General features: G+C 44.2%; 1 protein-coding gene across 1 annotated transcript in view; it reads left to right on the top strand.

Moving 5' to 3' along the window:
- LOC125892042 (EF-hand domain-containing protein D2-like) overlaps positions 1-16,199 on the top strand; it is a 73,700-nt gene extending 57,501 nt beyond the window's left edge. The window contains exon 4 of the mRNA XM_049581771.1: positions 13,027-16,199. Within this exon, the coding sequence (XP_049437728.1) occupies positions 13,027-13,158 (132 nt within the window). The 3' untranslated portion in view covers positions 13,159-16,199. The remainder of the gene's footprint in view (positions 1-13,026) is intronic.
- The last annotated feature ends 929 nt before the right edge of the window (positions 16,200-17,128 follow it).

Genomic DNA, 17,128 nt, shown 5'->3' with positions numbered 1-17,128 from the left:
ATCAGTGTCTCAAAAACTAAAGAAATGATGATAGATTTTAGGAGGAAGTCGTTCATTGATGATCAGGCTGTTGAGGTGGTGAAACAGCACAAGTATTTAGGGACAATAATTGATGGGTGCACTCACTGTTGATGCCAGCACTGATGCTGTATGTGCATAGGTCCACCAGCATATGTATTTTTATTGCAAACTGAGGAGTTTGAATGTTGATAGTTGTTTTATGAAAATGTTTTATTCTTGTTTTATTGAGTCTGTGTTAACCTTTTCTTTTATCTGTTGGTTTGGGTCTCTCCCTGTGAAAACTAAGAAGTGGCTGGAACACTTTGTGAGAATGTGCAGTATAATAGCTGGCATTACTCTGAAAGATCTTTCACTCTTATACAGAGTCAGAGCTACAAGGAAGGCACAGGCTATCTTGGATAACTGCACTCACCCTCTTTTTGCAGAGTATAATCTGTTGTACAGATATGCTCTACTAAGGTGTAGGACAAACAAACTCAAGCATTCATTTGTCCCTGCCATCATTGGACTCCTCAACAGCATCATGTGACATGTTTTTTACTTGAAGAAAAAGAATGGTGTTATTGTCATTGTAAACATGTTACAACAAAATTATAGAGTGCCACTCCGTATGGTGTAGGAAAAAAATAAATAAATATAAAAAACAGTACGCATACAAAAGACAGTACACAATTAAGATATAAAAGTCAGTAAAAGTGCAGACAGTAAAGTGCATAAGCTTAAGTAAAAAAAAAATATATATATAAATAGATTGGTCATCTTATTGCTATTTTCATGTGTGAGTGTTTAGTGTTTTGATGGGTCTGGGAAAGAAACTGTCTCTGAATGTGGATGTGCGTGTTCTGATTTGTCTGTACTACCTTCCCAAGGGAAATAACTGAAAAAGATCATCTCCTGGGTGTGAGGAGTCCTTGATGGTGTTGTTTGTTCTGTTAAAGTAGCTGGACGAGGCGATACTATCCAGTGAGGGCAGAGGGCAGCCGATGATCTTTTCTGCAGAGCGTGCTTGTTGTGTATTGTGTGTGTGTGTGTGTGTGTGGATATGAGATTTCTTTCTTGTTATTCACTGCTGGCTGCACAAAAAATTGCCCCTCGGGGATAATAAAGTTTACCTTACCTTACCTTACATCTTCCACTCCTGTGTGCTCCTGATAGGCAAACTGTAGGGGGTCTACAGCATCAGTGATCTCTGATTTCAGGAAACGGAGGACCAGGCGCTCCAGGGTCTTCATAAATTGTGATGTTAAGGCCACCGGTCGATAGTCATTTGACTCGGCTGGACGCCCCACTTTTGTACCGGTACAAGACAAGATGTTTCCCACTGCACGGGGACTTTGCCTGTTCGAAGACTCCTGTTAAAGATCCACTGAAGGGGCTTCGCTAGCTGGGCTGCACAGTCTTTTCGGAGCCTTGGACACACTCCATCCAGGCCCGCAGCTTTCCCTGTACGAAGTCTCCTGAGCTCTGCCCTCACCTCATCTGCTGTAAAGGACAGTGGTAGTTGGCCATGGGTGGTAGATGTTGGAGCTGTAGTAGTGGGGAAGGGGCTACTTCCAGGTGACAGTGGAGCAGGAGCAACAGCAGCAGGTGACACTGTGGAAGGGGGGATGGTTGCCGGGGGTAGGGTAAACACTGCCTCGATCAAACCTGTTAAAGAACAGGTTGAATTTGTTGGCTTTGTCCACATCACCATCCATAACCTGGCTTTTCTTCTTTGAATAGCGTATGATGTTCTTCATTCCCTTCCACACATCTCTGATGTTGTTCTGCTGCAGCTTACTCTCCATCTTTCTTTTGTAGTCCACCTTTGCCTCTCTCAGTCTCCCCCTCAGCTCATGCTGAACCTTCCTGAGCCTCTCCTTGTCCCCTTTCTTGAATGCCAGCTTTGTCTGGTTGAGGAGCTGCTTGAGAGGAGAGAGTAGTGTTGTTAAAATCCCCCGTTATTGCAATGAATGCACTAGGATACTGGGTCTGAATCCTAGCAACAGTTGGATGATGTCACACACCACTGCTGTTGCTGCCTGTGGTGGAATGTAAACAATAATGGTGACAATGTGTGAAAACTCCCATGGTACATAATATGGTCTAAGACCGACTGCCAACAGTTCAATATTCTGACAGCAGATCTTGTCCTTCACCGTGATATCCAGGATGAAACCATACAGTCCCTGACAAAAGTCTTGTCGCTTATCCTAGTTGTAGGAACAACAAATAATAACCTGACTTGTAGTTGATCAATTGGAATCAGAAATAGCTTATATGAAAGGCAAGGGCTTCTAGATTATGCTTATTATACCAAAATAAAGTTGTGTGTCACTCATTGAGTTTTATCATTTAATTGGGACAGAAAGGTCAGATTTTGCTTGGACAAAAGTCTTGTCGTGTCTTTAAACAATTCAACCAATCACAGATTAGAGCTCCACCTGTGACAAATACTATAATTAACACATTCCCAGGTGTGTATAAAAAGAACCCCAGCACACCAGACCTTCATGTGAAGTGCAACCTGACCGCTGACAACATGCCAAAGATTCAACCACAGACCAAAGTGATGATCATCAAGAGCCTGAAGACCAAGTCTGCTGCTGAGGTGGCAGACATCTTCAGTGTATCCAAACGTCAAGTGGAGAGGATAAAAAAAAGATTTGAAGAAACTGATGATGTTCATGACAAGCCCAGGTCAGGCAGACCCCGTAAGACAACTGTTAGAGAGGACCGTTTGTTGCTTCGGCAGTCCAGGGCCAGCCCTTTTTCAACTGCAGCAGAGCTACATCAGAACTGGTCACCAGAAACCCCTGTATCTACCAGAACAGTTTGTCGAATTGTCTCACGCAATGGTCTCCATGGCCAAATTACTGCTCACAATCCAGCATTAAACAGAAGACAACAAAAGAATCGTGTTGCATTTGCCAAGGCCCACAGCTTGCAGAAAGGATGGACAGTGGAAAAGTGGCAGAAGGTTGATTTTTCTGATGAATCATCCATTGAACTGCATCCCAATCGCCACAAATACTGCAGAAGACCTGTTGGAACCCGCATGGACCCAAGACCCAGAAAACAGTCAAGTTTGGTGGAGGAAAAATCATGGTTTGGGGTTACATCCAGTATGGGGGGTGTGCAAGAGATCTGCAGAGTGGATGGCAACATCAACAGCCTGAAGTATCAAGAGGTTCTCGCTGCCCATTACATTCCAAACCACAAGAGAGGGCAAATTCTTCAGCAGGATGGTGCTCCTTCTTATACTTCAGCCTCTACATCAAAGTTCCTGAAAGTGAAGAAGGTCAAGGTGCTCCAGGATTGGCCAGCCCAATCCCCAGACATGAACATTATTGAGCATGTCTGGGGTAAGATGAAGGAGGAGGCTTGGAAGATGAAACCAAAGAATCTTGATGAACTCTGGGAGTCCTGCAAGACTGCTTTCTTTGCCATTCCAGATGACTTCATCAATAAGTTATTTGAGTCATTGCCGAGATGGATGCAGTCCTCCAAGCTCATGGGAGTCATACACGATATTAATTCTTTTTCCCAAGGCACCATGACTTTATGTTCTTATGTTATTGGAGCATGTTTGTGTATTCAAAATAAAGTATCATTTCTACAGTACATTATTTTTGTATGCGACAAGACTTTTGTCCAAGCAAGATCTGACCTTTCTGTCCTAATTAAATGATACAACTCAGTGAATGATGCAAAACTTTATTTTGGTATAATAAGCATAATCTAGAGGCCTTTGCCTTTCATATAGGCCATTTCTGATTCCAATGGATCAACTACAATTCAAGTTATTATTTGTTGTTCCTACAACTTGGATAAGCGACAAGACTTTTGTCAGGGACTGTATACTGTTCACAAGCAGGATGAATCCCCCACCTCTGTTTTTGCCGCTCGCCTTCGCGTCTCTGTCAGCTTGCACAGTAGAGAAGCCAGGTAGGTTCACACAGAAGTCAGGCACGTTGTCATTCAGCCACCTCTCCATGAAGCACATTAGACTACACTCCCTGTAGAGTTGTCGGCCCCTTCACCAATGCCAGCAGCTCTTCTCACTTGTTGGATAGCGAGTTTACATTCCCCATATGGACCGACGGCAAGAAAGGCTTGTATCTCCACCTCCTAAGCTGTAACTCTGAATGGCTTCCTGAGCTCAGCCGATATCGGGTGTCTAACTCCACAAGTGGTTCCTCTCAGAGCTTCCCAGATCTTCCCTCGTGTACACAACTTTACTCATCACATTGGAAAAATTAACAATCATAAAAAAGAAAAGAAAAAACACTCAAACATGACTTAAAGGGGAACTAATGTTTTTTTCAACCTGGCCCTATTTTCCAATCTACAATAAGTGATAGGATGTTCAGTATTTGACATTTCTCCAGTACGAAGCTAGGGCTGACCTGCCTGCAGCCCGTGAGCACGCGCTATATTAAATAATCAACCAGTATCAAACAACGTCAAAATACGTTTTTTTCACACAGATAGGCTTGGATTGTTAGTATAATTAAACGACAACATAATGGAAAGGAGAAATGAACACGGCTGCCGGTTCCGGGGCTGTAATACAGCGGAATACGGTGAGAGATGAAACAGGGTCTGTGGAGAGTGTGGTGAGTGCAGAGAAGCACAGTGGGGATAAAAACGGTGATACAGGTGAACAGTTGGAGGCTGATGCAGCGGGGCAGGTGAGGGAGGTAGGACAGGAGGCTGGGGGAAAGCAGGTAGAGGCTGTTGTAGTGAGGCAGGAGGAGGCTGGGGTAACAGAACAGGTGAGGGCTGCAGGACAGGTGGAGGATGGTATAGTGATACAGGAGGAGGCTGAGGTAACAGAGCAGGTGAGGGCTGGTGTAGTGGGACGGGTCAAGGCTGTAGATAATACATAGCAGGAGCTGCCATCTGGTTCTGGGTTGCAGAAACAGCTGGTGCAGGCTGCTCCAGATAATAGTCAGGTGACGGAAATGGACACAGATGGTGAGTATGATTCTGACAGCGTTTCAGTTGCAAATAGTGTCTCCCAGCATGAAGACTTCTATTCTTTGGAAAAGGTATGACTTTTTTTTTTTTTTTGGGGGATAAGGGTAAAGAGCTGGTTCATGGTTCCGCGTCCTGGATGAAAACCACATTGCTCCTCCTCAATCTGAGGTTCAACTTTTGACCGGACCCTCTTCTCCAGCACCCTGGAGTAGACCTTACTTGGTAGGCTGAGGAGTGTGATCCCCCTGTAGTTGGAACACACCCTCTGGTCTGCCACTCCAGAGGCACTGCCCCCGATATCCACACAATGTTGCAGAGGCGTGTCAACCAAGGGATTACTTTCCTGACATTAACAAGTTTATTCAGACAGTGAACACTCTTCAGAAGGTTATAGGGAAAGACCTGCTGGATGAGAAAAAAGGTTTTGTCGAAAGAAACTATTATGAACAAAGGTCAAAAGGGGAGAAAAAGAGCGAAGAAACTGAAAGTTTCATGAGTCCAGCATGATCATGCAACACTGGGTGTTTCCTCTCTGCTGTGTCTACCTGTCTGTTCTGCTGCTCTGTGTCTCTTCTCATATGCAGGCCTTGAGGGTTGCTTCTTTAAATATCAATGGGGGTAGAAGTGCACAGAAAAGAGCTTTAGTTTCAGAGGTTGTTGAGCAGAAAAAATTGGATGTCATATTTCTGCAAGAAACACATAGCCTAGTAATAGCCTGAATGAGACAGACTGGAGAATATTGTGGAGGGGTCAGCATGTACTCAGCCATGGCTCTTACCTTAGTGCTGGAGTTGCTGTTTTATTTCCCCCCTCTCTACAAGTAAAACTTTTATCCAGCACAGAGATAGTGGCAGGTAGAGTTCTCATAGTGAAAGTATTGTTAGAGTTTACTTTCACTTTTATTAATATTTATGCACCCAATCAAGGCCCTGAACGTTTAGCTATGTTTAGGTTATTAAAAGACAAGCTAGATTCTGGGTCGTGACTTGTTGGACGTGTTTAAAGAGTCCTTTGAAAAAGGGACCCTTCCAGCCTCCTGTAGGCGTGCAGTGATCTCACTGTTGCCTAAAAAAGGAGATTTAACCCTGCTAAAGAACTGGAGACCTGTGGATCTTTAATGCACGGACTACAAAATACTTTCAAAGGTTTTAGCCAACAGATTGAAGCTTTTTATTGAATTATTTATTGGTATCGATTAGGGATACACCGATCCACATTTTTTCACTGATCCCGATACCTGAATTTGGATATCTGCCAATACTGATACTATTCCGATACCAGTGCTCTGTTTGCTTCAGCATTATTGTTGATTTTATATGAGGCTGTAATAAACTCTTCTCTATGATATATATCTCTCTATGATATGTACGCATGTATGCATGTTGTGTCCCAAAAGGCAACTTGAGGTAAGTATACGGTCAGAAAAGCAGGAAATCCTGTTAACAGGAAAAATACCATCCTGAAAATAAATATGCAACTGTAAGGGTTTCAAATTGATTGTCAATATTTATTAAATTCCAAGACAGTGTTAAACTACTAGTGCAATATACACAACCAAAAACAAAACAATACCTGTCATATTAATCTGAACAGCACAGATACAAATCAAGTAGACACTATTATGTAGTAGTGTTGTCACGGTACCAAAATTGGGACCAACGGTACGATACCAGTGAAAGTGTCACGGTTCTGAGTAGTATCACAATACCACAGCGAAAATGAGGCAGATGTGCCTTTTGTCATTTATAAAAAGATAAATCACTTTTCTATAACACATCAATGATATTTCAATAGAATAAATTACTTACTGACTTATTCATACTTCAAAAATGGCATCAATAAGTGATTAACATAGGGGGGGATCAAAATAAAATAAATAAATAAAATAAAAATCAACCAGCCACCCTCGTCCCCCGACAAGTAAAGAACGACCCCTTAAGTGCAGTGAGGTTTGTGGATCATTATCTGCCACAAAGAGAGGAATGTGAACGGCTCGTTTCCCCTCTGACATGTCACATACCTGTGTGCCGCCACGGCTGGGCTGTTCAGGTACTTTTGGGCAGTCATGACACCAACGAAGACTTATTGGACCTGGAGCCGGACTTGTCCGTCGCCGGTAAGCCGTTATCTTGCGCTGCAGAGCACTACGGCCAACGTATTTCACAGAAACACATTCCTGTCTGTGTCTGTGACCCCCGTTCAACCCACAACCGGCAGGATTCGCCTGCTGCTGGTTGAAATCTGTACTCACAGCGTGCTCCTGAATGTTTCTTTTGCTCGCACAAAACTATTTTTAGTCTCAAATGCGAGTAAAATGCTCGCACCGTAGAGCTCTGTGGAAGACAAATCACTGTAGCATATATAAATAAATCTAACCTACAAGTAAAAATAAATTAATAATAACTTTCACTGCTTAAATGTACTCAATAGCTCAGCTAATACCTGAAATGTCACTGGAAAACAAACCACTGCAGTGGCATATCGAGTGCCAGGTGGCCAGCGCGCACCGTTATTGGACGGCGCATGGACACTCACCCTCTTGCGATTGGACTTTGAACTTATCCCACAGTAGTGGTACCTGTGGTACTCCAACATTATAGTATCATGTGTACCGTCGTGTTTTAGTACCGCAGTCTACCGTTGGTACCAGTATACCGTGCACCACTACTATGTAGCAATCATCATATCATTCCAGCAGACAACGTGAAAGCACAGACACGGCTGGTGGATCGGAAATTTCCGCAGGTGGATCGGAAATTTCCGACCCGTGAATTACGTTGGTATCGGAACGCGATACCGATACTGGATCGGATCGGCCCCATCCCTAGTACCGATCAGGCATACTGTGTCCCTGATAGATCCGTTCTGGACAATTTGTTTTTAATGGGGTTTTTTTGGACCTAATTGTATTGCAGAGTTTTGCACAGTGGCGACCGGATCTTTGCTCTCAAACCATAAAAAAATGTGATGGCACAACAGTCTTCTTCAGTACATTATTCTGTGCTTTCTTTTGATTTTCACATTGGCTAGTCATCCTGTTTAATTTGTCTTCTGGTTAAATCAGAACCGTTGAAACAAGTTGTAGGAAGTAGAGTTCTCAACAGGCCCAAAAATTCAACTGAAACTGAAATGACCCGAGGGACTTGAAGCCCGAAACCAGCCCAGCCCGACTTCATCATATACATCACTGGGTCCAAGCCCGACTGAACCCAAGTTTTTTTTTTTTTTTTTTTTTTTTTTTTTTTAAATGGAAGGGGAAAAAAATGATGATCCCCCTGTGTGCCTCAGCAGTCTGGCTTCCAAGGCTCAAATACAGTATCTTTAATCACATAAAGTCAACCAATCATTCATGTCCCAAAATAATATTACTAGACAGACAGGCTTCAACGTCAGCGTGGGGGAGAGCAACCATTGCGCATCATGTAGCGCTGCGCCGCTGCATTTAATGAGCCGCAGCCGCTCTCAACACTTTTCCTGCACCTGAACGCTGACTGACTGACTGAACTTCGCTCACACTACACAGCAGCATATCTCTTGTTTTACTCGTACTCGTACTCGTACTCGTCGTCCTCCGCTTATCCGGGTCCGGGTCGCGGGGGCAGCAGCCTCAGCAAAGAAGCCCAGACAGTCCTCTCCCCAGCCACTTCCGTCAGCTCTTCCGCGGGAACCCCAAGGCGTTCCCAGGCCAGCCGGGTGATGTAGTCCCTCCGGCGTGTTCTGGGGCGGCCCCGAGGTCTCCTCCCGGTTGGACATGCCCGAAACACCTCCCAAGGGAGGCGTCCAGAAGGCATCCTTACCAGATGCCCGAACCACCTCAACTGGCTCCTCTCGATGTGGAGGAGCAGCGGCTCTACTCCGAGTCCCTCCCGGATGTCTGAGCTCCTTACCCTATCCCTATCCCTCTTGTTTTAGTATTATTATTTTTTTCGTCAGAATGGAATTCAGCATTCTTTATTTTTATAATTTGCATATTCTTCTTGCTTAATTATTATAGCCCTATTATCATCCCCCTTACACACACACACACACACACACACACAGCAAACAATACTTCAACTTGAACACTTTATTAAAAATGGTAACTATAACCTTCAAATATCAACAACATAACATTGAGTAATGAATGGATTTGGAATAATCTTAACAGACATGCATATTTTCTTTCTCACAGTCTGCTCAGAAGTGAGAACCATGGACAGCAGCATTGTGTGTTAGTGCTGCTGTCACACCCTCAGACAGTGCGCTTCTCTGACAGACACACTTTTTTTTCCCCCTCTCTCCGCTGTCCGAGCCCGACTCAGCCCGCCCCAATTAACTTAATTAGTCGGCCCAAACCGACTCGACCCGTCGGGCTTATTCGGTCAGGCTCGGGCTCGGGTTGAAATTGAGAACTCTAGTAGGAAGCCTCTGCAAGTAATTGGTTGCTGGCAGACACTCTGTGCTGCAATTTTCTTTATTATTTTCTTTATACCTTCTTCCACTTGGGTCCATTCTCAGGAAGCACGGCATTTTATTTCATTGTTATGCGGATGACAGCCAGATTTATGTCCCCCTTAAAAAGGCTGACTCTTCTGCACTTAAGCCACTTCTAAATTGTCTGGATGACGTCAAAGCTTGGATGGCTCGAAACTTTTTAAATTTTAATGAGAACAAGACGGAAGTGATTGTCTTTGGTAGCATTTCCGTGACCTCCCCAGTCGACCTGGGTTCCCTGGCGCAGTTCGCCAAACCCACTGTTAATAATCTGGGGGTAAAAGTGGACGCGGAACTAAAGTTCGACAGCCAGATTAAAGCTGTGGTAAAAACCAGCTTCTTCCAGCTAAGACAACTTGCTAAAATTAAACCCTTTCTGCACAGACAGCACTTTGAAACAGTAATACATGCCTTTGTAACCACTCGGCTTGATTACTGCAATGCTCTTTACATGGGGGTCAGCGGGTCCTCCATTGCACGTCTGCAACTAGTGCAGAATGCAGCTGCACGTCTCTTAACTGGCACTCGAAAGTCTGAGCACATTACACCGATTTTAGCTTCACTTCACTGGCTACCCGTCCATTTTAGAATTCATTTTAAAATTCTTTTATTTGCTTTTAAAGCCCAAAATGGCCTTGCTCCAGTGTACCTCTCTGAGCTTCTGCACCCTTACGCACCTACTCGATCCCTCAGGTCAGCTGACCAGCTGCTCCTGAGGGTTCCCAAAACAAGGCGGAAGCTCAGAGGGGACCGAGCGTTTGCTACTGCCGCCCCTAAGCTTTGGAATGAACTGCCACTGCACATCAGGCAGTCCTCTTCCGTGGCCACTTTTAAATCTCTTCTTAAAACGCACCTCTTTTCCTTGGCTTTTAACACCACCTAGATTGTTTATTTTATGTGCACAGGTTTTACCCTTTATTTATTATGTTTTCTGTTTTAATGTCTATTTTATTGTTTATTTTATTGTTTATTTTTCTTAATGTACAGCACTTTGGAAACCTTGAGTTTATTTAAACTGTGCTTTATAAATAAAGATGGATTGGATTGGATAATCAGCAGTGCCGAGCACTGTAGAGCCGATGCGCTGCTGGTTCTGCCGGCCTGAACAGAATAGAATGTCTGTAGCCTTACTGTTGTGTACAGCCTTATAGACTGAGCTGAGTAGTGATGCGCGGGTCGACCCGTAACCCGCACGACCTGCAAATGGGCCTGCGGGTCGGGCAGCAGTGATCATCTGTTAAATCGGTCTGTAAATGATATTTTGACATTATTATTATAATCTATTAATCTATAATCTGTTACTGTCATGGCATCCGAAGGTACTGATGCGTTGAGCAGGTGACAGTCCGCGGCCGTTTCCAAAACACGTCACGCACTCCAAAAGAAATTTGTTGAAACTTTAAACAATAATTTATTGTACAAAACGGGGAAATCAAACGTTGACAAAAACGGTTCCATAAGTCATATTAAATTCGAAAGATAACGAAAAAACAGCTACAAGTTAGAGGGAATAGTGATAAAGTGGTAAAACTTGGCATTGATCCACAGCTTCAGACGGATGTGCTCAAGCGTGCTGTGCGCACAAGTTCAGTTGGTAGGCTATACTATATTTTCACATTTTTAACAATGCAGTTTAAAAGTTTTGATTTTTATTGATAACCTACATTTACCAACAACAAAAACACTACATTCAGCATAAAAAAATGTTAAAAAAATAAATAAATTTAAAAAAAAAAGTAAATAAAAAAACGAATATCAAATACTAAATTTTCATAACGAATACCTACCCATAGAAACAAATATTTGAATATCCGAATATTTGGGTACAGCCCTAGTAACCTCAGCTGGAGAAACAGGGGGTTAAAGGTCCTGGAAGTTTGGTTGGGGAGTGAGGACATGGTGGCACAGAACTGGGCGGCAGTGCTGGGAAAGGTGCAAGCCAAGTTGTTTCGATGGAAGTGGTTGCTACCCCAACTGTCCTACAGGGGAATAGTTCTGATCATCAATAACCTTGTTGCCTCATCTTTGTGGCACAAACTACAACTACAAGTACTAACCCCACCACAGGGCCTCTTGAAGCAATTGCAGCGGCTCCTCATCGATTTCTTCTGGTCGGGTCATCACTGGGTGAGAGCATCATGTATCTCCCTGTGGCAGAGGGGGAGCAGGGCCTTGTAGACATCACTGCAAGGACTGCTGCTTTTAGACTGCAGGCAGCTCAGAGGCTGCTGTACGGCTGTTCTGTGTGCTGGGTGGCTGTGGCTCGGCTGTTGCTTCGGAGGGCTGGGGGGCTCGGCTAAAATAAACACCTTTTTCTGCTGAAGTCCGCTGCATACAGTTTTACTGGACTGACACCATTCTACAGCTCTGTCATTGATGCCTGGAAGACTCTGAGGTTCACTAGACCACTAACCCCCAGCCTGGGATGTGGGTGTTTGAGGAGCCACTGTTTGACAATGAGTGGTGAAGCTGGGCCATCTTGCAGGGATGTCCATGGAGAGACTGGCTGAGGTGACGGGCATATAGTCGACCCAAGTGTTGCAGAGGCTGGTGAATGAGGTGTGGCAGTCACTGTCAGTACCTCTCCAGGCCTGTGCTTTGAACACGGATCTGGCTGACCATTGGAGTGAGAGATGTGAATACATCTTCCCTTCCCTGAGTGTGGGTCCTGTGGTGGGGGGGTGGAGAGGAGAGAATAGCCTGTTTCTTTCCATTAAGACACTTGGCACTTGGGACTCTCAGCTCCTGTAAAGGGAAGCAACTGTACATCAGCTGTGTGAAGGTGCTGAACATCAGCGCTCTTGCAGGAGTCAGAGCATTGAGGTGGACAGAGGTGTTCGGTTCAGACTTTTCCCCTGATGGCAGCTGGCTGGTCCTGTATAAGCCTCCAGCTGAGAAACGGATGGCTGACATCCAATGGAGGATTATACATGGAGCAATAGGCATGAACAGATACAGAGCTCACTTTGATCCGAGCACTGGGAGGGCTGGCCTTTCTGTTCAATACCAGAGACCTTAGATCAATTAGTGGTGTCCTGTCCCTGATTAGCTGGTCTTTATAAACTGGTGCGGGAGTGGGTGGATAGATTTGGAGAGGGTTTTTTTTTTGCAAATGCTAAATTAGCTATTTGGAAAAGCCGGAAAAATAAACTTGTTGGAGTGGGCTGGACTGATGCAGTGCTCTGTCTGAAGGGTTTGGTGGCAGCTCGGGAGAATGGCTCTTTGGTGCTCAATTTTTAGAAAGGTAGGTGTAGTTTTTTAGGTTTTGTGTTATTCGTGTGTATATGCGGAAATATTAATGTTTGATTAATTTATTCTGAAATAGGTTTTTTAAACAACTATCAGAATGTTGCATAAATAAAGTTGTTTTCGAATCTTTTTCTCATTCTTCATCTTCTTCTTCTTATTCTTATTATCATTATCATTATCATTATTATTATTATCATTATTGCTGCTGATACTGGGTGCAACACAGTGCTGTTGGTCTTTGAAATTCAGTTTCAATTCTCATCTCTTCGGTGATAAGCTCCACTCCATCACCTGACAGCTGTGTGTTATCTGGTTGGACAGGTCAAGGCCATCAATGACTCCAATCGTTTTGAGGCAGAGATCCGCCAGGAGCAGGAGGCCAAAAAGAAGCAGGCCGAGGAGCAGAAACAGAGACGCGCTGCTTTCAAAGACCTGCAGTCAGCCTTCAAGTGACCATCTGCCCTCTCTTCCCTCTCAGGACCTGTGGCTCTCTGTGCTGCACTAATGATGTCAGTTTGTCAGTGTGTGTGTGAATGCTCCATGTATGCAGACAGTGGTCCCACATGGTGGTCAGTAGTCTACGATGCATTATGTACATTATGAAAAATCAGCACTGTTTTTTTAGTTAAAGGATAAAGAATCAATGATCAATCAGTCTAGAATCATCTATTCATTCAGCTCTGGAGCTCAGTAAGGCCTCATTTCCACTAAGCAGTCTTGTTCCTTTCAATTCAGGACATTCCACATTAGAATGGTTACTTTCCTTTCCATTGTCTCAAGTTGTGGAGGGTACCAATAAAACACTCATTCCCGTCCATATTGTTTATACCTCTCTTGCCTGGTATACACTTCAGTGATGATTGGATTGTCAGGCACTTCAAAATAATGGATTTGAATTTCAACCGGTTTATGCGAATGGCTAGTATTCTATTTCCTTACTTGGAGAGGAGAAAAGAAGTTTTGGATAATGTTTCTGTGCGCTCTGGCAGCACCACTCCCCTGCTCTGCTTCAAAAGCCTCAGCTTGTTCTTTATTGTGCTGAAATGTTGTGCAACCCCATTCAGTGGCTGATCAGCAAGGCGCAAACTGTCCTTTGCATCATCGCTAAAGAGAAAATATAGAAAGAGCTCGATGGATCAGTGATGCAGCCATTACCATCAGTCATGAGAGCACTGTCTGTGGTGTACAGGTACACAGTTTAGGTGCATGTGGTTCTAAGGGTACTACTGGTATATCAAAAGTGTTTGGTAAAAATGCTGCTTAACACTCTGAAACAGCAGAGCCATTTGTGCTGAGCTAAATGAATAAATGAGTCTTACAATATTTGTCATCCACCACTGTGTCCCCAACATCACAGAGCCACTTTTTACCCACATGTCAACACTGTGCTGTCTATGTCAGCACTTCAGGGGTGCTGAAGCAGAGGCCTCTAACAAAAAATGGTTGAAATGATTGTCAGTGTGAAAACTTTTCAAAGCAGGAAAATCCTCCCTCATAGTGGAATAAACTGCTCTGCAGTGTTTTAGTGTTACTGCTGTTGGCATGCAATATTGTCTTACCTGTACCTGGGACAGAACACACACACAGCCACTCAGGGTAGGCAGTTTTCAGTCCCCACGCCCAGAACCCTTTTGTGTTGGGAGCGTTAATCTGTAAATTATAGCTAAAATGACCCAGCGTCCACCTTATTATTTTTGTAGACTAGTGATGAATGCACTTGTGTCACTGTTATGGCTACTGTGTATGTAGCTTGTCTGCGTAATATTTGACTTAAAGGGATACTTTGTCATTTTCAATCAGTTTTGTATCATTACAATATGGGTATATGTGTAAATAAACTGAGATAAACTTCCCTCCATCTAACCACAGCCCAGATCTCCCTGATCATCTCAGCTCTGTGATGTCTTCCAGCAGATTTTTTTTTCGCTGGCTTCAGTGCCATTACTTGAATTACAGATTGTGCTTCTGCATTTTCATATTGTCTCTATGTCTCTCTAATATTAACCCAGATTATGTTACTCTATTTCCCATTTCTTGACTAAAATGTCTTCAAAAACATATTTTAGACAGCTGTTGAACTATTGTTTGTTATATTGTGTCATGTGTAAAAACAGCCAAGCTCGCATTACAAGCAGGAGCATTTATTGGTCCAGTGTGGTGCAGTAGATTCTGCTAGATTTAGATTTTCTATCTCTTGAGCAAAAGCAAATGCCACAGTCCTTTTTCTCTGTTTTCTCTGGTCATAAAACACCAGTTTGAAAAATCTTTGCATCTTTCTACTGCACAGACAGCCCAGTTTTATACAAAGACCATCCAGTGTTTCCCATTAATTAACGAAACTATAGCGGTCCGCCATAGTTTAATTTGACCCGCCATAGTTTATAAAAAAAAGATTTAGGCTGCCGAAAGTATTGACTTCTCATGATATAAATAATATCTCGAATGCCGTAGCGTTTTGTGCCGATGTGCTCAGGCTGTCAGATCCAGCGCTCGACAGTGGGAGCATTTCACTCCACTAAAAATAGGTGTGTGCGAACTGTAAAAAATATTTAGGGGCACATGTGCGCATAAAAAAAAAAAATCAGCCAAAGCAGCCTATATTTTTGTCAATAAAAAAATATGATAATCTAACTGCAAATGTTGGAGGAACTCCAGCCGCCTTCCCTCTTCCCCGTGTGACACGGTTATGGGCGGTTTTCCAAGCCACTGTCGGCACAATGAATCTAAGTCCCACTGTCGGCAGGGTGGAAATAAGTCAAAGGGCTTTAGTTTCCCGGCGCAGCGCAGGGTGGCGAACCCCACGCAGAGCTAGTTTCGAGCAGCGCAACCCGAGGTGCGTTCAGTTTGGTAGTTTGGCAGACCGAGGTGCGCAGAGATGGGTGTGGTGGTGCAGCAGGGGGAGGTGTCAACAGATCCAGCTTGGCGCAGTGACAGTTTCGTGCCAAAAGGCTTCGGCTAAAAGCTTGCCAGCTGAAACCAGGTCTACTGTCAGCGCAGGCGGAGCGCAGCCGGTGCCGAAGCCGAAGTTTGGCTGACCGGCGGACAGTGCGCACACGTCACCAAAACCTCACAGGCAGGTTTCCAGAATGTCAGGCACATTAACAATGCAATAAATACCCCCAAAAAAAACACTATTCAATGCAGCTATCTGCAATCAGCACATAAATGTATATCGACTGTCCCGTCACATCTGATGTCAGATCAAAGGGGATTGGCACCGTTTGGCACGCGTAATGGAAACCCAACATGATTTGATTAAACAGCTGCAAACTAGTGAGTTCACATCCCTCTCAGCCAACCACCAACAGCCACAGCATCAGATAGGGAGTGTATATTCAACATCTGTCATCTTAGAAAAGTCAAAAGAAAAGAAACAGAGTGAGACTGCGTGAGAGAAAGAGAGAGCATGCGCGCGCACGAGAGAAACGCATCATTGATTTACAATTGTGGTGACCTCCTCCCAGGCCACCTTTGCATCATCAGCCCGTGGAGGTCTGCTCGCAGTTCCGTATATTCGGACACTGCGAGCAGACCTCCCGGACCAAAACATCAGTTTCCTCCTGGGAGGAGTTTGGCCGTCTGACGCTGCTACTCTCTTCTGCCATGGCGAATTGAGTAAACTCTCATTACGCCTTCGCGCGGCGCATTTAAGGGCGAGGAGAGGGGCTCATTTGATTGGTGTGATGTGTGTTAAACCCACTCCACGCCTTCTCTCTTCCCTCTTTCCGACTTGCGCAGGTAGGAGGGACGGAGGTGGGACAGACGAGTAGCTGCGCCAGCGTGCACGGTGTGCCAAACTTGCAAAATCCACCTGGCCAAACCCAGTTGGCGAAGCGCAGGTGCGCTGCGCCCCCGCTGCGCCTAGTCTGCGAAACTAGAGCCCAAAGTGTGGAGAAGAGGGACCGGGAAAAGCGGCGGACCTCCGGGGAAGCCTGCTCCGTTCTCCCCGCAGTTAGGGACCATTCGCCACAGTACTGCTGCTGGGCAGGGTGGAAATAAGTCCTGAAGAGTTTCAGAGGACCTGGAGAATGTTTTAGGATAGTAATAACATTATATAAGATAATCATATTACAAAGATAATATAAGATTTAATAACATTAAAGACAAAATTAAATTGCAATACTTTTTCAAAACTTGATGATTTTACCTTTCTGTACATTTTGTATACAAATCCCCGCCCCCGCCCACCCCCCCGAGTTTCCCAAAATCCTGTGGGAAACACTGCCATCTTTTCAGCAGTGAAATACTTGTTTAACTAATTTCAGAGCTCGTATTAAATCCACAGTGACAAAGTGTCAAGTAGTTTTCAATGTTGAACAAAAAGCTTAGCTCTACATTTATACTGTCAGCTCTGTATTTTTGGACAATGGGTTTGAGTGGGTGTTGAATAAATTTTGATATGCGATTTTGGATAGATTCACCA

Source organism: Epinephelus fuscoguttatus, linkage group LG7 (assembly GCF_011397635.1).
Source record: "Epinephelus fuscoguttatus linkage group LG7, E.fuscoguttatus.final_Chr_v1".
NCBI classification, from domain to species: domain Eukaryota; kingdom Metazoa; phylum Chordata; class Actinopteri; order Perciformes; family Serranidae; genus Epinephelus; species Epinephelus fuscoguttatus.
This window is presented reverse-complemented; position numbering and strand designations above follow the sequence as displayed.